The sequence below is a fragment of the Thamnophis sirtalis genome, unplaced genomic scaffold, assembly GCF_051295495.1.
Source record: "Thamnophis sirtalis isolate CommonGarterSnake01/CBP01778 unplaced genomic scaffold, rThaSir2_p1.2 scaffold_1, whole genome shotgun sequence".
In the NCBI taxonomy this organism is placed as follows: Eukaryota; Metazoa; Chordata; class Lepidosauria; order Squamata; family Natricidae; genus Thamnophis; species Thamnophis sirtalis.
In genome coordinates, this window is record NW_028261381.1 from 161,693,092 (window position 1) to 161,718,447 (window position 25,356).

A 25,356-nucleotide genomic window follows, 5' to 3' on the forward strand; every position below is an offset into this window, starting at 1 on the left:
TTAGATATATCCTTGGATAATTTATTCAGAATTTATTTTTTTAATATAAACAGTTAATTGTTTAATATTTTACACACAGCAAATTTTCACTTTTATATTCAAAGATACTCTCTGTACATATCACTGCTCGGCTCTTATATGAAAGCACTGAAAAAATAAATCAAGTGAGTATACTCTCTATTTTTTTTTTTTCAAAACCATGGCACATGTTGATCCTTTATTTTAAAACAAGAGGCTTTTTTAATAGATATATATATATATAAAAACCCAACAATCAAAAACTGTGTTCTGTGATCATATACACACATAAACTGGGAAGAAGTTGACTGGCTTCTAAGGCAACCTTTTTGCTATGCCTACAAGAAGAGCAGAAATCCTCTTGGTGGGGGGGAGATGGTTGAATCTGCTCGTGGTCTCCTCCCTCAAAGACTCAAAGCACTGGCATGGTTCATGTTCTCAATCGCAGGGATGCTAGTTCAGACTCCTCCATGTAAGGATATTCAGTGGGATGATATAAAAATTTTCTAGAAATGCTTGTTTTAGGGTTTTAAGACAACTCATCTGTTTTTAATTTCTCATCTCCCCACCCCACCCCAGCCCCCAAAATCAATAAAGCAACTGTGTAGGTGAGACGATCACTCTCAAATGTCGGGAGAACATTGTTTTGCTTCCCCCCCCCCCCAAAGAAATATCTAGAAGCACTTCGGGAGGAAAGAGGGAAGTGAAAAGGAGAAAATCCCTGGAGACCATCCTTGTTCTTTCATGCCAACTAATTGGGGAAACAGATGGGACTAAAATATAAGAAGAGCTACATACCATCTCCTCTAGATGATATGGATGCAGAACACTGACAAGTTCAAGAGTTTAAGGTCTTAACATAGATTGAAACCCAAACTCCTAAAATTTGCTTTTTAAAAAATATAATGATAACACATATCCTTTTGGTGTTTTAATTTTTCATAAAAATTCACATTATAAGGAGAAAAAAAAATTAAAAGCTTATGTAAAACACAGGAAAACTAAAGATAAAGAAAGCTTCTGGTGAGGTCCTTTTCCAGCAGACGAACGGATTCATCTTGCACTGAAGAGCACTTGAAATGTGAAGTTGGAACTTCAGAGATATAAATGATTTAAGACAGAGCCCACATACTTATGGGGCAGACTGGGGGAAGGCCTGGGCAGGCAACAAAAAGGTTAAAGTGCACTGGAGATTGGGGAGACACCATCCGAAAACTAAATTCAGAAGCTTCTTCTGAACTTCATAACCTAGAGAGAAGTACTTACAAACACATAATCTATACTGGTGGGGACTGAAATACATAATCTTCACTGATGGAGAAACAAACGGAGATAGCATTGCCACACATGTAGAAAGAGTACATCCTTTCTAACCAGTAAACTTTACAAATATGCCATCCTCCTCTGCTTCCCTTTTTAAAATTCATTTTCTAGCAGTCTTTGAGCCTGCAGGATTTTAAAAGTGGGCAAGATAAATTCTCAACGGACTACAGTACAGACTCTCCAAGCCCCATATATTCTCCGGAAGTAATTGTTGAGCATCTATTGTTTTGGGACCAACAAGGCTTCCTTTCCTTGGAGGTTACCAACTCGGGCATTGGTTGACTATTGATGGATAAACCTCAGAAAATCTACTTTCTTCCACACAGTTCTTCCGCAGAAGCTTGAGTGCAGATCTGAGGAAGGCGCCTGCGTTGCTTCTGTTCATTTTATGCAAAGGTGTGCAAGTAAATTGGGGACAGACAGTGTGCCACTGGATATTTACTCTCTGGCCCCATCATACACTGTGCTTACTAAGCAGAAACAGCAGGAAAAAGCCAAGGGGAAGAACGCAACCATTGACTCAAAAGGCTGAGTGTGGAGGTTCCAGAGCTCAATTTACATGATCACTTTGCGAGCAGAAGGAGCTGGTTCTGATTCCTTTTTTCCTCCCTTAGCTAGAGCATTTTCTAGTTGAGAGATTATGTAGCTTTTCTCTGGTCCGGCCACATACTGAAACGACCCCCACAAAATTGGGAAGAGGAAGATTAACAGAGACCAGTAAAATGTAGGCAGGCTCCACGTAACTTTCAGAGCTTAAGAGACCTCCGCGAGAGCTGCTAAGGCTTGATTTTCACCATTGGTGACCAACTGTTTCAGAATTCGTATAACGGTGGGTTTGTGAAATATTTTCAAAAAATTAATATGCACATGCCACTCTATTATTTGAATATTAAAGTACAGGTTTGTGCACTATATCTCCTAGCACTTAACTTGCCAGAATCAGCTTACACACTTAAGGCCCCTTAAAGACCAAACAAGCAAGCTCCTCCTCTTTTCCCCTTGACAGGGCAAAAGCTAAACAAACAAACAAACAAGATCGAGGAAGGTGTCAATAATTTATACGGTGGGTCACTATCTATGATTTAAATATGTCACAACAAACATATACACTTAATGCTAACCAGACAGAGCTCTAGAGTCATGAGGCAGGTTGGTAAGAGGCAGGGGAGAGAATTTGGCTTGGGTTGCCTTGTTTAGTCTTGTCATGTCTCACAAAATCCTAAACAGAATATTGGCTACCACTTTGGCTACCTCGTTTTGCTGAATGGCAGAGGAGATGCAATTCCCCCCACAAAGAGTTCTTCAGTATAAAAATAATGTATTTAAAATTCATTCGTGTCAAGAGGAATTTGGGCCAGGCAGGGAGGACAGGGACACCCCCTCTCACCTCTGTGGTTAGATAATAAAACTTATTATGTACAAAAGGACTTATCCATTTTCACCTCTACCTCCATACATACGCACACACATACACATTCAGGGCACACATACTAGTTAGTTAATCCATTAAGAAGAAAAGCAGCAGCTGTTGGTCAAATCAAAGGAAAAAAGACAGACCATATTCCACACACATCCTGAAGATCCTTCAGTCTTTTTTTTTTGTTTTAAAAAAATGCTAAAATCCCAAAAGAGGCTCCCCAGAGAGGCAGGCAGAAGAGAAGAGCTTCAGGTTCTGCTTGGGAAAGATCCAGGTCCAAGGCTCCCTTCCCTGCAGTAGTAGAGAGAACCCGCAGTTCCTCTGCTCAGAACAAAGGCAGACAGAAGTTCTCTTTTCTGACGTCGTGTGAAATCACTTCCATTCTCAAAATCAAGAGTTGCACGAGGAGATCAGCAGCCACAGAATTGTCCATTTGTTTCACAGATAAAAGTCCGCGGACAGCAAGTGAATTGTTGCACCAAAAAAAAGAAGAGAACAGAACACACACAAGAAGACACCCTTCCCCTATTCCCAAATGGTCATTCTGCTTTTTGACGATTAAAAATCTGAATAGAAAGTGAGTCGGTGTGTTTCAAATGCTGTACCAGCAATACTGCAAGTCCTGAGATTTGTTATCATGAGGGAAAGCCAAGGGGGCTATTAGGATGGGCTTGAGTGAGGCATGGAGAGGATACGGCCATTCTTCTTGCCACCATTCATGTGAGTGTAAGGGATGTGCTCTTCATAGTTCCCTTTGAACCCTAGAGAGGGCCCATTGTCCCGCCCGAGGATCTCATCCCGCTGAGAGTAAGAGGACGGGTCAAGAGGGATGCTTTCCATGTTTTCAAAGTCCAGTTCATACTCTTCGGTCTCCGGTGGCTTATTCTCCTCACTGTAGAAAAATGAGACTTCTCGGAAAGTCAGGTGGAGATCCTCCTTCAGCATTTCAATGATCTCGATGAAGGAGGGGCGCATCTTGGGATTGTACTGCCAACACATCTGCATGAGGTTGTGGCTGGAATTGCAAACAAACTAGGTTAAGGTTTTGTCCAACAAATTCTTTCAGGCTCTTGCTTCCAGCCCCAATTAAAAGATAAAAGGTTTCCTCACTGGAGTGGAGGTTTCTTTTTCTCTCTCTATTGAACACTCACGTTGCAGAGGAGGAATCTGCACATAACCTTTTCTCACTTGGATTGGAGAAATAATCTAAAAGTACATTTCTTCTTCCGTCCCCTTTACAGCTGAAGAAACTAGGGAGGGTTTCTTCTGAGCCGCTGGCCCTGCTCACATTCCTGCTGTGGGCTAAGTTACCTTTTATCTGTTTGGTGGAGTCCTGTCTCCCAAAATCATTCCTACACACCACTACACAGCCCCCAAAGCTTTCTGCAGCTATGCATTAGACTTGTATTTCCTTAAAACAGGTGGAATACGGTCCACTACACGTAGTTCCTTAGCCTTTATATTTTTGCAAAAACAGACTTTGACTCCCGATACTTACAGTCTCTCTGCACAGTTTTCTGGCCATTCGAGGCAACCCCCATCCATGACAAACTTGAGGACCTGCTCGTTGGAGAGTCCTTGGTAAGGCTGCTCTGCTAAACTGCTGATCTCCCAAAGGACAACGCCAAAAGACCTGCAGGAAATAGGAAGGGAGGAATGAAAGATGCTGAAGAGATTCTTCGTGCCACCCACAGAACAGCTGAAAGGAGGGCAAGTAAACAAGAAGAAAGTAGTCCCCTTGTGTCAGCTTGATCACAGGCAGCTTTCAATGCCTCTCTTGTTTTTTCTACTCTAGTTAAAGTCAAGCATCTAGTCCAAAGAGAGAGGATAGCAACAGGATCAGGACCTGCTGACCGACTTGAAGCAACAGGTATCTTCTTACCACACATCTGAACAGGCTGTGAAGACACCATCCTTCAATGACTCTGGAGCCATCCAGCGCACAGGCAGCAAACCCTTTCCTCCTTTGCGGTAATAATCTGTCTCATAGATATCTCTGGTCATGCCAAAGTCTGAAGAAAAAAGAATGTTGCACTCAGATATTAATTTGGAAAACAGCTACAGCTTCAAGCAGTAACATGGGAAAGATGTTGAATTCCTATCAGGAATCTTATCGGAGCCATTAGCTGCAAGTTGCCCTGGAACTGTTATTAATTCACCGATTCACTAATCCTACCAAATCCAATTAACAACCACCCAAAATCGATCCCTTATTTCCATAAGAATCTGAGCATTCTGCAAGGTGACCATACCTCCGATTTTGACTGTGAAATCTTCAGCCACCATACAGTTTCGCGCTGCCAAATCTCTATGGACGAATTTCTTGGCATTCAGATAAGCCATGCCATCAGCAATCTCACCAGCCATTTGAACCATCTCTTGGAGAGTTGGAGGGGGACGGCCAGGGTTATTCTGAAAGTCAAGCCAAAACAATTATTAGCCATTGGGATACAAACACAATCTCCTTTTCATCTTTCCCATTTCCTCATTTCTGTCCACAAATCAGTCACGCCAAACTCTTACCTCTGCTTCTGGCCGTAAAGACCTCAAATAGCTTTTCATGTCTCCATGTGCCATCAGCTCCATAACTACTAGTGTTGGTTGCCCTTTTGATACTACACCTAAGAGACGAACCTAATGAAAGAAGTAAAAAGAAAGGCCAATTTTAAGACACACTTAGTGAGTTGCATTAGATTCCAATGGGATTCTAGGACAATTCAATGTGCTGGTATTTACCTATAAATAATTTCATAGCACAGGTCATTTGTGGGACTGCCTATTTCCATTATTATTTCTGCTTATGGCACATTGTCTGACAGGGAGGCAGGCTTCAGATGTCTTGTTTTAAACCATGTCACCTAAAGGGATCCAGAAATGGCTCCTCTGTCATGGTGCCCACCCTATGAAACAGCCTATTTCCAGAAATTTAGGTGGCCCTTACTGGCCACTGATGGCCTTTTGCAACGTGATAAAGATCTGGTTCTTCATCCTGATGCTAGCCCAGGCTGCTGAATAAGCCTCTCTTAGTGCTGTGGCTGCATCTATTTTTCTTAGTCACCCATAGGATAATAATTGTTTAGCTGGCCAGAGTCATGTTATGAGTGAGTCATAACAACAGAAGTATGAAGAAGAAGAGGAGGAGGAGGAGGAGATATAATGTTCCAAGAGTAAAAGAGAATCTTGTAATGTTTTTCAAAACCAAAGAGGACTTTTGTTATTGTTGAAGAAAATAAACCCATTGGTCCTTTCTATGTTGGCATTGTTGCAATTCTCCAAAGTTCAAAGCATTCTGGAGTGTTTCCTTCCTTGCTGTGGTTTTAAATAATTTCACCAAGAACCTTCTCAGCACAAAACATAAAGATTTCCCCACCCCAGTTATTTCCAAATCCAGGGGTGGTGCTCATCTTTGTTTCTTAGCTGAAGGAGCCAGCATTGTCTGAAGATATTTCTCTGGGTTTTTTTTTGGGGGGGGGGGGGGGGTGAGCTGACGTCGCAACGATACGACATGCAATCTTGGAGCTCCAAAATCGCAGTCGATATTTCTGCCACTGGACAGTCCTTTTGGACTTAAACTGTCCCGAAGAGACGGTGATAGAGAAGAGTACGTCCTGCTGATCTCAGGGACACCACAAAGTCCCTGATTGATCCAGGAGAAGCTCTTTTTCCAATGACGAAACCCAGCCCTGAAGCTGCTGAAGTTGGGACAGCTCCCGAATGGAAAGAAAACGGAAGAGAAAGTGTGTCGGATTGGTGAGGAAATTTTATTATTAGAAAAGAGACTACCCAAAGAAAATTAAAACTAAATTACAATTGAAGACAAAAGAAAACAAGTGGCGAAATTAAGCTACATTAAACTTAGTGTGTTATCCTTTTTAAATTTCTCTTTTTACAAATGGAAGTTCTGCAAATGTTTCCATTTTTTAAATTGGAAGGCTGTTTTTCTTTTTCTACTTTTTATTCTTTATTTTTTCTATATATACTTGTGGATTAAAAATTTCTTTTTTTACAAAGTTTGATTGGATTTTTTTTTAATTAAGAATTTTTCTCCATAAGTCTGCTATTTAAAGAGGGCTGTAACAGCAGAGAGAGAAAAAGTAACGCTGCCACTTTAAGCTGAAGGCTTGAAAACATTGTTTTTTCTCTCTTCTCTTTGATCATCTGAGTTATACTTCAAAGCCTTTCAGTTTGTTTATTGAGAGCAATAGTGGAAAGAGCATGGATTGTTTACACAGGTGCTCTTTTGGAGTTTCTATTAGTAGCTGGACTGCAGTGAAGACAAAGCCTTGACCTGAAAGACTATAATGAACTTGTTTGGAATACAATAAAAGCCTTGAATGCTATAGTGGCAACGTTTATAAGTTGGAAGGATGGTGCAACATGAAAAAGAAACATTAATATTGTAAATGATTATGTTTAAAATTCATAAAATATTAGTAATAACAGAGAAAATTGAGATGAGAATGGATGATGCAGAACAAAGAACAGCAAAATGGAAAAATTGAGGAAGAAAGGAACAAAGAGATAAGAAAGGGAAGATAGGTGGACTGGAACTCTACCTCAGACCTCAAAGTACGAAGAAGAAAAAAGAAAATTTGATGGAACTAAGGAGAAAAATCTTGACTGAAACATCAGTGATAACCAAAGATAAGTTGATGAAAGGAACAGATGGAGGGTTTCGAGTGCTCGTAAGATAGACAATGAGCAACAAGCTACGAAAAGAAGTCCATAAAAGACCTACTCAGAAAACAACCAGAATATTAATTCCACAAATGACACGAGATATAAAACTGCACTACTACTGGAAAGATACAGGTTGATGTAGTGAAAGTTTATAATAAAAATTAAGTCAAACTTAGTTAAATTTAGAGTATTATATATAGTCATATAAATGAGTAATAATGATAATAATACATATATACGTACTAGTTTGAGGATATGAAATTTTATATAAACTGCAAATGAGGACTATGAGAGGAGATTTAAAAGTATTTGTTATTAAATATAATCAAATTTTATTTAGAATATGTTAGAAAGATGAAATGTTATTGGATGATTTTAGGAGAATTTAATGGAATGCTATTATATAGTTTTACTTCAAACTTAGGATATTTCATACAAAAGGATGTTAAAGCAATTTATAGTCAAATGAATGTTTAATAATTATAATATTTTTATATAATATATTGGATTGATGATATGAGAATTTGTTTGAAATGAGTTGATAATTTGTGATCTTACATACATTTGAAAGTGAGGACTATGGAAGTGATGCACAAAAACTTTACAACCAAACGACATGCTGTACGTGATTGAAAAAGGTTCTATGTGTTATGTGTTGTTTGTCTTTGTCTGACCAAAAAAGAAAAATATTCTTTTTTTAAAAAACAAGAAATGATGTATAAAGATTTTTGGGTTTGCGGAAACACTATCCCAAGAAAATAGAAGTTAAGAACTGGAAGAGACACTTGCAGCAATAAAAAAAGAAAGGAAGAGAAGAAATGAGAGGTAAAGGAGGGAAGGAAGAGAGAAGGTGAGGAGAGGAAGATGGAAGGGGGAAGGTGAGAAGGAGAGAGGGTAAGAACGGGAAGAGGTAGAGTGGTAAGGGAAGAATGAAGGGAAAGGAGAGGAGAAAAGAAGAAAGGAGAGAAAGGAGAGAGGGAGAGAAAGGAAGAGAGGAGAGGAGATGAGAAGAAGAGGAGGGAAGGAAGATAGAGAGGAGGAGAGGAAGATGGAAGGGAGAAGGAGAGGAAGGGGAAGAGGAAGAGAGGAGGAGGGGGGAGAGGTAAAGGAAGAAGGAAGGGAAAGGAGGAAGGAAGGAAGTAGAGAAGGGTGGGAGGGAGAAAAAGAAAGAAGAAGAAGGTGGTGTCAAAATAAGCGAGGGATGGTAAACAAAACAATCCAAATGGAATATTACAATTCTATAAATGGAATGACAAATGTATAAGAACCATGAATGTAAAAAAAAAAAGAATTATGTGAATGTGTATATAGAGAACAAAAAGTAAAAAACTTTATTTAAAAAAAAGATATTTCTGTGGTTATGTGACCAGCATGACTATGTACGCCAAGGCGCATGGAAGGCAGTTACCTTCCCACCAAAGGGGAACATATTTATCAACTTGCATTTGCATGCTTTCAAACTTCTAGGCCAGCAGGAGCTGGGGCAGGAACAGGAGCTCACCCCCTTGCACACGAGTTGTCAGGCTCAGCGTGACACGCCCCCTCAACACAAAGTATATGCTTTATCCTATAACTACAGCAGTTCCAAAGACATTTCTTATTCTAACCAAAACCTCATTGCATCATCTATGTCTTCATTATTCATATTGAGAAAATTTTCCCCCTCCCAAAAAATTAAGAAGTTATGATAAAAACCTCATTGCATCATCTATGTCTTCACAGTTCATATTGATAAACCCCCCCGCCAAATTAAGAAGTTATGATAAAGATGCAAAGACTTATTCTCAATGCAAACTGAATAGGACAGGCCTCCCTCCCCCAAACCATAAACATGTGCCAGCAAGTAGCAGCAGCCTTCCTCTCTTACCACGTGGTGGCAGCTGAAACCTTTCATCACAGAAGCTTCGTTGAGGAACTCAATACGCTCACGCAGGCTGGCGGATTCGTTTACCGTCTTAACTGCTACTCGTGTCTCCGCCTCGCCTTTCACAATGTCTTTGGCAATTCCTTCATACACCATGCCAAAGGAGCCTTGTCCCAACTCTTGCAGGAGGGCAATTTTCTCCCGTGGGACCTCCCATTCATCAGGGATGTAAACTGTAGTTTACGGGTAGAGGGAGAAGCGGAGAAAGGATCAATATACACAAAACTGGCTGATCTCAAACCCAGATAACCCAGATAGGAATCCCACAATTGGGCTAGGCCCAAACCTCTTCCAAACTAAAACAAGTTTTCCCTTAGGGCAAGAATTTCCCATGATAAGTTACAATTATTTTTCTCACATTGCTGTATCCTAAAGAAGGTTGAACAACCAGAAACAACTATTATCGTCCTGTCTCCATTACAACTAAGACTTCCAGACAGGTACATTTTACAGGAACTGAAGGCTATTAATTTTTCCTTCCTTTCTCCTATATTTTAATTAGTTTTCATTTATATATCTATTTTGTTTTTATCCCTTTATTATTATTTTTGTTAAATAGCTCAAAGCAGCTAACATACCTAATATTCATTTTTCCTCCTCCTCCCCCCCCCCCAACAACAACCACCTTGAGAGGTGAGCTGGGCTGAGAGAATGACTTACTCAAAGTAACCCAACTGGTTTTCACATCTAAGTTGAGATTAGAATTCAAAAATTTCTTGGTTTCTGGTCACTTTTTCGGTACAAAAAAAGTAAAGATTTTCCTTTACAGCAACTTCCATTTACTTAGAAGACTGTATGTGCTTCGTAGCCAAATTTCCTTCTGCGGTGACTTTATAAGCCCTTCTCTGACCCTTTAATCATTTTTTCACAAGGCAGAATCAAGAGTTGGAAAGGACTTGTAGGCTATCGAGTCCTTTCCAACCAATCAAGTCCTTCCCCCTTCACGTAAGCTTTTACCAAGCCAAGTATCCCCCAGTCTTACAATTGGGGATTAGATTTCTGTTTTCTAGATACAATAAAGAATTTTGCATGTGCCCCTCTTAATTTTCACTGTCACTTTTAGCACATTTCTTCAACCAATCCAGAGTTTTGAATTTTGTTGCTGCTTCTACTGAAAAAATATATCCTAATAGTTTTATTCCATATGTAAATTTTGATGAGAAATTTTCAGCTCTTCATCCAACCCATTAATGAAATGTCAAAAACTACCAGTCTTAGGACTGAATCTGTGTGACGCCACGGGACGCCTCACTTTCTATTCTTTAAAGTAAACAGTGAAGAACATCAAGTGCTATCACAAATTATCTTAGGCTCCCACTTATAAGTAAATCTTTATTGTCATTGTACTTAAATATGAAATACAACTTATGGGGAACCACTTTTTCAAAATGTTGAAACATTTGGTCACAACCTCTGGGGGAAAAAAAGTCAACAGTTAAAACCAAGCTGCCTCTCACCATCACTGGCACTGAGATACTCTGGATTAGAAGATGCATAGAGTGGTCCCGTTGGTCCTTCTGTTTGCCTGAAAAGAGGAGGGAAGTAAGATCATTTAACATAAAACATTTGCTACTGGCAAAGCAGCTGTTCACAGTAATTTAGGGATTAGGAGAAAAAAACAACCAATAATTATATTTAAAACAGAAGGCTACCATGCCAGTCATAGGAAACATTCCAAGCTGCACTGGCTACCTGTCGATGTCCGGGTACGCTTCAAGGTGCTACTTGTCACCTACAAAGCCCTTCATGGTATTGGATCTGGGTACTTGAGAGACCGCCTACTGCCAATTACCTCCACTCGACCAATTAGATTCCATAGATTAGGCCTCCTCCGAGTCCCATCTGCCGGTCAATGTCGACTGGCAACCACGCGGAGGAGAGCCTTCTCTGTGGCAGCTCCGATCCTATGGAACAATCTCCCCGTGGAGATTCGTACCCTCACCACCCTCCAGACCTTCCGCACAGCCCTTAAAATCTGGCTATCCCGTCAGGCCTGGGGTTAAAGACCGTAACCCACCCGAATTGTATGAATGTTGTGCTTTTAATGATGTACTGTCTTATGTGTTAATTTGTTTGTTTCCCCTCCTTTCGAATTGTAAGCCACCCTGAGTCCCCCCAGGGAAAAGGGCGGCATATAAATAAACTACTATAATAAATAAACTACTATAAACAAAACCCATAGATTAATAATTTTTAGAATCCAGATGAAATTTAGCAGTTTGGAATCATAGACCTAACACCAGAAGGGAGGTAGAGTTTTCTACATAATAACATAATTGGTTGAAGAATGTACAACCAATATGTTTAAAAAACAAGAAATCAAACATACCAACAAAATTATTACTGATGAGAGGAAAGAAGCTATCCACGCATGCAGATTTTCCTGTCAGCAGCAACTAAGTACAGATTAAATTTAACTAAGTCTGTTATGGATAGTCAGTTGATTTGTATCTCAATGCATTGTTAAAGGACAATATTTTTCTGAAAAGACAGCCAAGACACACTTACCTTTTTTTAACAAAGGCGTAACCTCCTCCAATAAACATGATTAAAAAGACAGCGAAAATGATTGGAACAATGATGGCTACAAGATTGGTGGGAGCATTCACTAGAGTTAAAAAAGAAATAAAGTGTATAGTACAATGTAAGACAGGATCTTGGACTTTCCTCCCAGTCCGTGTTTCATAACCTCCAGTACAACTATTTCTGAAGATTAGTCTGATGTCAGAGCTAATCTTTTCTGGTGGCCATGTTCTCTCATAGGATAGGAGACATGAGAAGGCACAACGCACTGGAGGCAGGGATGAGGCCCAGCCATTTCTTCATGCTCCTGCTATCTCCCCCCACCCAACCAGTAATTAGAAACTCAGCGCGCCAAGAAATCTTGATCTTACAATAATCAGAAATGTAAAAGTAGATGGGTTCTGTCCATGACCCATTTCCAGCCAAGGAAGTTGCTCGGATGCGCACACTGTAATTGCCAGGTTGCAGCCCTCGCAGCTTGAAGCCCTGGTCATTGGAGAACTGTCGACGAGACACACAAGAGCGTTGTTCCTAAAGGGTAGAAGAGAGATAATTAGGTGTTCTGTTGCCCAAGAGAGGTGCCACATGAACTAAAGAAGAGCTACATGTGTGAAATGTGTTCTGTGCATCCCAAAAAAGAAACTGTGGACAGTCGTGTAATGCGGGATGAATAAGTAATGATGTGCACAGTACAACTCATCCCATAACAGAGTTCTAATTTCTCAGGGCTGGGGTCAGGTACAGTTAGAACTAAGAGATAAGTGTGTATGCTCTTTCTCTCTTATACACATACACACAAAGAAAGAGAGCTGTTTCACGAGGAAAAGTCCATTAGACCTCAATCCCCCTTCTTCCTAAAATGTTATACAAAAGCATGGGGGGGAAGCAGACAGCACCCAAGAAAAGAAGAGTAAAGGGTTGAAGGTTCACCTCTGAGTCTCCAAGGCGTCCGTAGCTTACTTCATAGAGGATGATCAGGCCATTTGGCTCCTTTGGCTCCTGCCACTTTAAGTGGACTATGTTTTTGTCTATTAACACATGAGTCACAGGTCCAACAATGTCATCTGCTTTCACTAATAGATAAAGAACAGAAGGAGAGGGGAAAAGCCAATCAGTGCAAATTAGCAAGCCTGCTCCGTGCTTTGTCTTGTAAACAGGCTGATTAGATAGGACCCAGTTGGGAAATGCTTTCTCACCTTCTGGCATAGTCCTGGCACTGACGTAGGCTGCAACGCTGCATACTGATAGAGCTTCACGGTTACAGGCTTGGATCTCAATCCGGTACCCTGTGAAGTGTTGCAAGTTGGAGATGACTACTGACTCCTTGAAAACCGACATCTTCAAAGGCTTCGGTTCCTCTGGGACCTCCGGTGTTGTCGTGGACATGTTTAGCAAGCCCAGCGTGGTTGGAGCCACCATGGTGCTATTAGCAACTCTCCCAAGATCTCGTCGCCTCCTTGATCCTTCTGCTGGCCTACACAATGTATGACATTTGAAAAGTTAACCGAAGTTCAATGATACAGGGCAGGATTTTTGTTCAGAAGCTCCCAGGGTTAAATCTTAGTGTGTATTCTTGGAGCAGTGATGGAGACGGATATAAGGAAAGATGGCTCTGGGTCAACTTCCCCAGCTATTATTCTTTGCAAAAAGTTGCATCTACATTCAATTCTTTAAAGAGCCATGGTGTCACAGTGGTCAAGAATGCAGTATTGCAGGCGAGCTCTGCTCACTGCCAGAGTTTGATTCTGATGGGCTCAAGGTTGACTCAGCCTTCCATCCTTCCGAGGTCAGTAAAATGAGGACCCAGATTGTTGGGGCAATAGGCTGGCTCTGTAAACTGTTTAGAGAGGCTGTAAAAGCACTATGAAGCGGTATATATATGTCCAAGTGCAGAGGTGGGTATACAGCCAGTTCTGACAGGTTCTGGAGAACAGGTAGCAAAAGTTTTGAGAGTGGGGTGGGAATAGGGATTTTGCAGTATCCTTCCCCCTCCTCGCACACAAAACCCCACCCACAGAACTGGTGGTAATATTTTTTTGAATCCCAGCACTGTCTAAGTGCTATTTCTAGTGCTAGATACATGTGTATCTTTTATGCTATTCGTTTTTGGGGTAAACAATGTTATGCAAAGGAAGAAAGAGAGTCAGAAATAATAGTCATATAACCTAATGGCATGAAATAGGAAAACATACAGCTAAACCTAGTTTCTGTTAACATTATTCAGTGTATCTTTCCATACTATTCTATCTTGCAAGTTATCCTTGTTTCTACCATAGTCATACATTATTAAGTGAACCTGACTTCTCCTTTGACTTTGTCAGAAGGTCGCAAAAGGTCATACGCAGCTGTATCTGTCCGCCCCGTGCCAACTCAATGAAGCGGTTGATGTGATGTGCCAGGGCCTTGAGGCTGTTAGGGACTGGATGGGGGCTAACAAGCTTGTACTCAATCCAGATAAGACCGAGTGGCTGGTGTGTTTCCCTCCTACTAATTGGCCAAGTGTTCCATCTCTCAGGCTAGGGGGTCAAACAGTACGCCCCTCAGACAGGGTCCGCAACTTGGGAGTCCTCCTGGACCCACAGCTGACTTTTGAACACCACTTGTCAGCTGTGACCAGGGGGGCATTTGCCCAGGTTCGCCTGGTGCACCAGTTGCGTCCCTACCTGAACCGGGAGGCCCTCACTACAGTCACTCGCGCCCTTGTGACCTCTAGACTGGACTACTGCAACGTGCTCTACATGGGGCAGCCCTTGAAGAGCATTCGGCAACTTCAGCTTGTCCAGAATGCAGCCACATGAGCGATCGTGGGTGCACCTCGGTTCACCCATGTAACACCTATCCTCCGCGAGCTGCACTGGCTGCCTATTGGTCTCCGGATACGCTTCAAGGCGCTAGTCGTCACTTATAAAGCCTTTCATGGTATTGGACCTAGGTACTTGAGAGACCGCCTGCTGCCAATTACCTCCACCAGACCGATTAGATCCCACAGACTAGGCCTCCTCCGAATTCCATCCGCTGGCCAGTGTCGACTGGCGACTACCCGGAGGAGAGCCTTCTCTGTGGCTGCTCCGACCCTCTGGAACGAACTCCCCGTGGAGATTCGCACCCTCACCACCCTCCAGGCCTTCCGCAAAGCCCTTAAAACCTGGCTGTTCCGACAGGCCTGGGGCTAAAGAACCGTGCCCCTATCTCGAATGGTATGACTGTTGCGCTTTTTAAATTATGTATTGTTTTGTGTTGTTGTCAAATTGTCTGTATCCCCCTTCCCTTGTTTGAGTTGTGAGCCACCCTGAGTCCCCCTCGGGGGAAAAGGGCGGCATACAAATGAAATAAACATTCAAACATTCAAACATTCAGTCATCCAGTGACCCCAGGAAACTGCAACCATCATAAATATGAGTCAGTTCCTAAGCGTCTGAATTTTAATCACGTCATCATGGGAATGCAGTAATGGTCGTAAGTGTGAAAAATGGTCATAAGTCACTTTTTCAATGCTGTTGTAACTTTGAATGGTCACTAAATGAACTGTTATGTCAAGGATTACCCATACACTGAAGCTGTTTTGATGTTTTTCTGACACAATTCTCACTTCCATATAACAAATAAGCAGAAAGCCACCTTTAGACACAGCCAGTTTTCAACATTCATGTTTCACAATGGACCACACATTATGCATTATTTTTCTACCAGTATTTGCACATCTTCATAGCTTTTTTATCCAATTCCTCATCTTTAGCAAGTGTATCAAGGTATACAAAGTGATCTGTGTGCTCCAGTTTTGGGCCATTTATGCATAATGTGCAATTATTCAATGCATATTTCTCATCAAACGTAACTACCTTGATCTTTGATACATAACTTTTCAGAGCCATGCTTCTTATTGGATTGTACAATCTGTCTAATGTTCAACATAAAGCATTTGAACTACAGAGCACTTCACCTGCATACAAAGTACACTACCATCGCTACATGCATTCCTTACACCTTATTATATTGAGCAATTCTCATCTTGTTCCCTGCTCAATGTTGAGCTTTGCATGGTGCATTCTGTTTCTTTCCATGCATGCTGGACTTCCAAGATACACCCCTCTTATTATTCAGCAACCAACCTTCATATTGCACAAAGCATTTCTTAATTCAATCATATTTGTTTTGTCACACACTTCTCTAAAGCAACAAACTTACATTTTGCCTTGTGTTAAACCTTCAAACATTCCTGAATGATCTACTAACAAGCAAAGATCTGTGTTGTACTCCTCCTGCCTGGCATAAAGCCACACCACATTTTCCAAATGTTGTTCGTCATCACCTCTCATTCCCGTTCAGTCAGAAATCTGTCAAAATACTTTTCCACACAATAAATTAACTTTCCTTGTAGTTACTCTATTCATTCTTGCTAACCTTTTCCTTTGGGCAGGGGCACAGTATCAACTTTCTTCCAACTGTTAAGACACAAATGCAGGCCTCTCACACACATTGGACAAATGAATAGTCAATCTATAAGCAAATCAAATTCATGTCTTAACATTTCTCCTATTACCACTGTTCTATATACTTGCAGATAAGCTAAGAATTTTGGGTACCAAAAGGCACCCCAAAATTGGGTTCAGCTTATCCGCATATGGGATAATCTGCAAGTATATACAATGGCACCTTGGTATTCAACTGCTTTGAAACTCAACAAATTTGGTACTCAACGCATTTTGACACAAACATATTTGTTCCGGTACTTGTTTGTTTGGTACTCAACGAACAAGCTAGAACTTGTTGGTGTCAGCTGCCTTGTGACTCACTACATTATTCCTTATGGGGAAAATGTGCTGCATTTCCATTTCATCTGAAATAATTTTATCGCTATCATTTTTTAATTTCATTGATTCTGCTGGAGGAAACTTGCTTAGCTTCTTTGTCTATTTCCAAAATAGCTTATTTCCATGAAAATTGCTCTGTGGTTTCTCTTCCTGTTTCATCCTTAACAATTCTTGCTTTGATTATGTTATTTGCAACTGTCTCTCTATGCACATGATGTGGTATTATTTCTTCCTTATTTTTGTAGCACATTCCTTATTTTATATGCACATTTTTCTCATTCACAGTCTCTTTCACTTCTTCATTTTGTTAATCATCCCTCGTGAAATACTAACAGTGAAGCAGTATGGTGTAATAACATTATATTTTAACTGTTAACTGTTCCAAGTAACTTCCATATCTTCTGTATGACCACTTTTAATTCATTGTAATAATTTAGAACAATGCACAACTTCTCCAAAAACTCATATCTAGTTTTTTAATTATCATTATTGAAACATAACATGCAACATCATTGACCTCTGGGCTCCTATTTTCATGTACACCCACAGCAACCTATATGATACCAAGCTATATATTCTAATAGCAATAGCAGTTAGACTTATATACCGCTTCATAGGGCTTTCAGCCCTCTCTAAGCGGTTTACAGAGTCAGCATATTGCCCCTAACAACAATCTGGGTCCTCATTTTACCCACCTCGGAAGGATGGAAGGCTGAGTCAACCCTGAGCCGGTGAGATTTGAACAGCCGCACTGCAGAACTGCAGTCAGCTGAAGTAGCCTGCAGTGCTGCATTTAACCACTGTGCCACCTCGGCTCTTTTAGCCCTTTCACTTTTAATTAAATCTATCCCTTCATTTCATGACATGCAATCTGGTCACCTTCTGGAAGCTTCCCAAAGAGAGTGTTTGGAGCTTGATGCCTTTTGCGGTGTAGATTTGTCTATTTTATTCTATTCTATTTCAGTTTTATTTCATAATTTTTTCTTGGTTATTTTTCTTTCAAGTTGCAAGCTACTAAAAGTCTGTGTACACTTGTGTTGGGATCTAAATGTGATATATTCAATAAATAAACAAGTAAATATTAATTAACCACACTTGACAAGATTACACCAGTTTTTAATTAGACTGACTACAGTGTATTCTTAACCTTTCCATTAATATCACAGACACATAACATTTATTTTTGTTTCTTTTATTTTTATTGTTAGCTTATGCTTTTTACCCTTTATTCTCACATTGCAATTTGCAATCTTCCATATGCCTTGATCAACCCTAAATGGACCCAACTGCTACTGACTTCTAGTTTCTTCATGACTTAATAAAGATTTTTATATAATGGTTTTTAATAAGGTGGAGAAGATGCAGACCAAACTAATCAGCCTTAACGTACTCGTGCCACTGGTTAGATTTAGATTTAGTTTATTTGTATGCCGCCCTTCTCCGGGAGGGACTCAGGGCGGCGAACAACTCAAAAGGGGAAAAGGGGATACAAACACAATACACGTAATTAAAATACACAAGAGTCATACAGCCATACAAGTCGAGAGGGGAGGAGAACTCATCAACCCCAGGCCTGCCGGCACAGCCAGGTTTTGACGGCTTTCCGGAAGGCCTGGAGAGAGGTGAGGGTCCGAATCTCCACGGGGAGTTCATTCCAAAGGGCCGGAGCTGCTACAGAGAAGGCCCTCCCCCGGGTGGTAGCCAGATGGCATTGGCTGGTAGACGGAACCCGGAGGAGGCCGACCCTGTGCGATCTAACGGGTCTATGGGAGGTAATTGGCAGCAGGCGGTCTCTCAAGTAGTTTATGGCCAACATACTGTAAGCATAACCAAAAGCCTAGTTTTACCCCAAGCATGTTCATGCAATTCTAGATTCATCACTGGAGGCTTTCAAGAAGAGACTGAACTGCCATTTGTCAGAAATTGTGTAGGGCCTCCTGCTTGGGCAGGGGGTTGGACCATATGACCTACATGGTCCCTTCCAATTTTGTTAATCTGTTAACATATATCCCAAGGCCTGCTGATTATCTCTAATCATTCATCTTCCTACTTTATATATAGATAAGGTTATGTTGAAAGTTGGTGTCTAATCCAGAAACCACTCTCAGGCACAAGCAACCAGAACCACTTGTGAATAGCCTTGGCCTGTAACTTTGTTTCCCTTCCTAGATTACAAGAATCTTACCAGATGGCTTGCCTTCCCCTGGGAATAACCAGATACGGCTTCATAGATTTTGGGGGAGGTCATGATTATGCAGTTTGTAGCTGTGCAACAATTCCAAGCTAAACCCTTTCTTGACCTCTTTCTCCAGTCTAGCCAGCAATTCCCCAATGTGTACCTTGCAAATCAACACACTGTTGTCAATCTCTCTAATTCAGAGATGTATGCAAGGCAATTCATCCACTCATATGCCCCATTAGCTTCAGATGCATTAGATGAATATATTCAGGATACTGTGATGATAGTTTATTTTCAATCCTTTTCCTAATGACAAAAAAACAGGCCAAATTCTCTGTTCTGGCTCATGGAGATAAAATTATAGAGGATTTCAATTTATTAAAACAGATAATTTTCTTAGATCAAGCATTTCCCAAGACATACTTGTTGAATTCTCTTGAGTATATTTCCTTTTAGTCTACTGTATAGAATTCTAGACCATGGATATGTTATATGAATGATGCTGTGTTTATGAATCCTGTTATGTTCTTTCCTGACGAGCAAATGACGCAAAGAGATTGCTGCAAATCTTCCATATATCAAATGGCTGCTCTGTTGAGAACATTCGACTCGCTTAATATGGTTACCAGTCAGCATCAGCAATACTGGACTACACAGATCAAAGATTTGACTCATGATATGACATCTTTCTGTGCTGGGAGGTACAACTGTTTCCTGAGGATCTGGGATAATTTTTTTCCTGATAAAAGTGGTGAATGATGCTCTTTCTTTTCCTCTTGCTAGTCCTTCTCCCCCAACCCCTTTATTTCTTCTCTTGCCTTTGACTTTATCCCTGTCTTGGGAGGCTAAATCAGGCAGGGCTTCTTTTATCATACTCTTCTAACCCATTTTCCTGTCTTGTATCACATTCCAGGTGAACTGTTCATTAACTACTGGTAGTTTTCCATTCAACTGAGATGGCATTTTTCTTGAATTTTGAACAACACTTTTCTGGCAAGGACCCAGCATCTTGCATCAATGTCTATTTTTTTGAACCTGATGGCAGCATCTGACACACTTGACCACCTGACACTGTTGTTTAAGTTACACAAGGTTACAGTCTTTGGCATTATTGGTGATGATTGCGTTGAACCTTTTCTGTCTCATGTTGCACTATAGATTTAAATCTTGGGAATTTCCCCTTACAGGGAATGCCTTTCAGGAATCAATCTTGAGTACTATTTTATCGTCTCCACTCATCCTTTGGGTGTCCTGATCTACAATTAGGGTTTCCGGTATCATTATTATGCTAATGTTCAATTTATTGGTCTTTTGTAGAACTTGATGACAATGCGTGTTCAACTGCAACAGGCCGTCATAAAGGCATTTCTCTCTTGGATGTCCATCTAGTACTTCAAGTAGAATATGGAAATTGTCGTGTTTCAATCTGATCATCCTTCCCTTTCTCTATTAAGTCTTCCCTCTTATTTGTCTCCTCTGTTCACTGTCTTCTGACTGCACTAATGTACTTATTCTACCAGCAGATTGCTAATGTTCACATGTTGTATATTTGTAGGATACAGTGAGCAATTTTAGAGCAGTATTATTGATATGTCCTTAGTTGTCCCACTTCCAGAGTATTGTAATAGATTCCTGGCAGTTGATCACAATTTCTCTTTATTGCCAGATCTTAGTTCAGAATAGTGCCATTTAGGTTGTTCCTTTTTTAAAAATTACTTATTCATATATATATTAAGGATTTTACATAAAGTAAAAAAGAAAATCTAAAGAAAAGGAAATGCAAGAAAAGAGAGAAAGGAAAAACTAGTTATGAAATATAATAACTTCCAACCTTCTTTTCAACAGATATTAACAAACCTATAATCTCCCTTCCCCGTTCCAACAATCCCTTCAACCTTTTATTTAATTCTCATCTGTTTCAATCTTTTAAACCCATAAATCATCATTTCATTCTTTTTTTTTCTTTTAGGAAGACGTCCATAAAAATTTTCCAGTCTTTAAAAAAAGCACTTGTTGTTTTCTCCTTGATCAGATTTGCCATTTCCGCTAGTTCTGACATTTTTATGATCCATTCCTCCATTGTGGGAATTTCATCTTTTGAAATTCAATAATGTTGCTGCCGTTATCATATACACAACTAATCTTCCACTAGTCTTTTCCAGTTGACTATTCTTAACTCCCAATAAAAAGGTTATGGCTGATTTTGTTTTGGCATATTAATCTTTAACATTCTTTGTATCATTGTATGTATTTGTATCAACAATTTCTTGGCTTTTTTACAAGTGGTAAATGAAATCTATCCCTCTGTGTTTTTCACATTTCCAACAGTGACTTAAAGTATCTTTGTACATTTTTGATAATTTCTTAGGTGTCCTACACCCATGATATATCATTTTATTTTTAAAAAAAATATCTTAAATTATAATACCATGGTCATTCAGGTTGGTCTACGTTTATACAGCAGCGGGGTGTTCACTGGCTATCTAACTGAGCCAGAGACCAGAGCTTTCAAATGACAAATTCCCCAATACCTGCCTGCCCTTATTTCTTCCAACAATTGTGTGTTTTTATAAGAAGGACTAGGAGAGACACGATAGCAGTGTTCCAATTTCTCAGGGGCTGCCACAAAGAAGAGGGAGTCAAGCTATTCTCCAAGGCACCTGAGGGTAGAACAAAAAGCAATGGGTGGAAACTAAGCAAGGAGAGAAGCAACTTAGAACTAAGGAGAAATTTTCTGACAGTTAGAACAATTAATCAGTGGAACAGCTTGTCTTCAGAAGTTGTGAATGCCCCAACACTGGACGTCTTTAAGAAGATGTTGGATAGCCATTTGTCTGAAAAGGTATAGGGTTTCCTGCCTAGGCAGGGGGTTGGGCTAGAAGACCTCCAAGGTCCCTTCCAACTCTGCTATTATATTGTTTATGATCGCTTCAGCAGGGTCTTTTTTCAGGTTCTTATTCCACAATTGTAGTCCTGAGTCTTCCGGGAGTAGGGCAGCATACAAGCTAAATAAATTCAATTCAATTCAATTCCAGGTTTCAGACGTTGAAGGGCCCAATAATCTGTTCCTTTCCTTCTTTTGCTTCTGTGGAAATTTGACAGGCTTTAAGATTATAAGCTCTTTACTTGATTACTAGGTTAGTGAAGGATTTGACAGTTTGACTCTTATTTAGCCGGCCCTTCCAGATAAGCATCAGCTTGAGAAGATTGCAGCTGTATATACATCCGATACTATCTCAGAACACTGTTTTAAATACCAGTATACTGTTCTGTTGATAACATTTTTATTAGGCTCTGTGCAAATCTCATTGCATTGAATTGCAATTATTGTGAAAGTTTTTGATACTATTTCTTGGTACTATTACAATAGTAACACATATAATAAAATAACAGCAACAATAACATCTCAACCTTTTCCATAAAAGTGAGCAATCCAGCTGTAAATGTGCTCTCTTTCTAAATCTAACCCACCCAAGCCTGACAGTAACTGGAGAGAGCACAATTTGGGAGTAGACTGACTTCTACATTAGCGCTTATCTAAAGGACTGTTTCCTTTTTCATATGAATCTGCATATCTCTTGTGTTTTATGGTCTTGCTCAGAAATAGGTCCTTTGCTAGAGCTATTGTTTGCTTCCTCATTGATTTCTGCACGTTGAACTTCCAGGAAAGGCTTGTTTATTTCAATTTAGCTCTAATTTGCTCAGAACTGTTAAACCTATTGTGACATGATTATAACATTTTGCAACGATGCAATCTTTTGGTGTTGTTTCAATGTTTTTATGCATTTCATTTGTACTGTACTGATTATGGTGTCCATTTAAAATGCCACCTCCTATAGATATGCAGTTCTATAATAAAATAAAATAAATATTGCAGGAAAAATGCATGGACCAAAAAGTAGAATTATTATTGATCTCCTGTTCCATTTTCCAATGAGTCTTCTTTTTTTTTATCACTGACATTTCAGATTAGTATCCATTTATTCTTTTCCATACATATTGGCTAGTTTGTTCAGTGAAAATAAATTGGATATTGCTAACAAATGGTAGTACATGCAGTAATTTTCCTTGATGTTGTGGGTGACGCTCTCTATATCTGATGAAGTGGACCATGAATAAATATAATTAATTATGATTAATTATAATAAATTTCATAATCCTTAAGGTACCATAAAACTCAACTTTCTTAAAGCTACACATACCATGCACTCTTTCCTTCTCCTCAGTACACATAAAGATCATTTCCACCTGCCTGTCATTTTTATAAAAAATAGGATGTGGTGACCACTTTAAGGATTAGTAATGTAGTAAAATGGGGTGGGAAATTCTAGTCTTCTTTAAGTGAAAATAATTTCTACATCTGCCACAAGAAGCAGACTGAAGTACTGCTTACTACCTAAGGTAATTAGTTCAGATTTTAATTTGCTGAAAAACATTTTAAAATGTAATTCAGCTGGATTTCAGGTATTGTAATACTGAATTACAAATACTGAAGTAGGCATTTGTAAAATGTCCACAAGACTTCACATATAGTTCCAAGCAGTGGTGGGTTCCGGATCCTGTTGCAACTGGCGTGCTGTGCACAGGGCCGGGCATCGTAGTCGGGTACACGTGCTGCGCACGCATGCGCATGCCACCGCCCTGAGACACCCAGCTGCTCAGCGGAGGTCACACATGTGCAGCACACTGTGCATGCGTGCACAATTGGCCCGTTTGCTTCAAAAAACAGTAAGGAACGCAAGCGGGCTGGCCAAAGGAGCCACCGTTCCGGTAAGGTGCTCCCAGCTACTGCCGGTACAGCCATACCCGGCCGTACCACCCAGAACCCACCACTGGTTCCAAGCATAAAAACAGTTCTTGTTTTTTCTGGAAGTCAGAGATTCTTACATTCTGGCTCCATTTCCATCCAATTTACTTATTAACCATGTAAAAGCAGTTATCTTGAACACACGCACTGTCCTAAGCTGTATCCCCAACACATGATAGGCCAGAGTTCATAGATATATTATACCAGAGAGCAAACCTACATAAACATCTGTAATATAACAACTAATGATATTAAAAATGAGATCTACTTTGTTAGCTATTAAAGAACATTTCAAGAGGAAATGAGAGATTGTTATCTCAAACCAGAAGGCGTCCTGATTTGAATTATTATTTGCCCTAGTAATTATTGTCCATTGCTCAGCTTTAAATCTCACATTTGACTGAAAAGTCAGTGAGATATCCCAATCTCAGGAAAAAGAAGTAATTACTTTCCCAATAGAGTTTCCAAAGAAAATTAGATTGATGAAAATCTTTACTATTGCACCTAGTACTTAGTCACTGTTTTGGACTGTAATTCTTCCTTATTTGAGGTCTTTACCACTCTATAGTCATCAAACAAAGAGTGTCTTCTTTCACGATGGTTAGATACAGGTGGTCCAAGACTTATAACAGTTTGTTTAGTGACCAAAGTTACAGTGACACTGAAAAAGTGACGTATGACCGTTTTTCACCCTTATGACCCCATCAGCATCCCCATCGTCACAGGATCAAAATTTGGACGCTTGGCAACTGGTTCATATTTATGACAGTTGCAGCATCCTGGGATCATGTGACCATATTATGCAACCTTCTGACAAGCAAAGTCAATGCAGAAGCCACATTCACTTAACCGTGTTACTAATTTAACATCTGCGGTGATTCACAACTGTGGCAAGAAAGGTCATAAAATGGGGCAAAATGCACTTAACGACTGTCTCTCTTAACAACAAAAATTTTGGAATCAATTGTGGTTGAAAGTCAAGGACCACTTGTATGCAAACGTGACCCGACAAAAGGGCGAACGACAAAACCACGCCAACTAAACCGCATCGCTAAAACCACGATGTCATCAACGCGCTGACAACAGCGCACCGACAACAGCGCGCCGACAGAAGCGCGATTTAAGTTAAGGTAAGGGTTAGGTTTAGGGTTAGGGTTACAGCGCGCTTCTGTCGGCGTGCTGTTGTCGGCACGCTTCAGCGCTCATTCGTCGTCACGCTTTAGAACTCGCGGTTTTGTCACCGCGGTTTAGTCAGGCGCGCTTTTGTCGTTCGCCCTTTTGTGGGTGAACCGTATGCAAAAATCCATTTCACCTTAAATACAGCTTCTGCCCAAGAAATCTCAACAGGCAAGTAATGCAAGAACTTCCATAAACTTCATTATCTTTTGCAAGCGTCACTAAGGGTCTGACTTAGTTGAATCATTACCCTTGGAGATCCTTGATTCAGCTTGCTTGCTAGAAAGCTTGGACCAAAGTTCCCCTATCTCACAAAGGACCAGCAACTATGTTAGATAAAGCCTCAGAAACAATTGGAACAGCATGGCTAAAATTGCATCAATTATTTGAGACACTTTAGAATGGAACGAACGATTCCTTCTACAATGAATCAATGACACTATTATGCTAATATCAATCATGTTTCCAGGGCATTCTAGCCAGAACCTACCAAAAACA

At 40.2% G+C, this 25,356-nt stretch overlaps 1 protein-coding gene across 1 annotated transcript in view; it reads right to left on the reverse strand.

Annotated features, from left to right (window-relative positions):
• INSR (insulin receptor) overlaps positions 1-25,356 on the reverse strand; it is a 98,911-nt gene continuing 73,555 nt past the window's right edge. The window contains exons 11-21 of the mRNA XM_014063092.2: positions 13,082-13,359; positions 12,816-12,958; positions 12,257-12,416; positions 11,871-11,970; positions 10,820-10,887; positions 9,306-9,535; positions 5,282-5,392; positions 5,011-5,170; positions 4,641-4,770; positions 4,257-4,391; positions 1-3,773 (exon numbers count right to left, since the gene is read on the reverse strand). Of these exons, the coding sequence (XP_013918567.2) occupies positions 3,419-3,773; positions 4,257-4,391; positions 4,641-4,770; positions 5,011-5,170; positions 5,282-5,392; positions 9,306-9,535; positions 10,820-10,887; positions 11,871-11,970; positions 12,257-12,416; positions 12,816-12,958; positions 13,082-13,359 (1,870 nt within the window). The 3' untranslated portion in view covers positions 1-3,418. The remainder of the gene's footprint in view (positions 3,774-4,256; positions 4,392-4,640; positions 4,771-5,010; positions 5,171-5,281; positions 5,393-9,305; positions 9,536-10,819; positions 10,888-11,870; positions 11,971-12,256; positions 12,417-12,815; positions 12,959-13,081; positions 13,360-25,356) is intronic.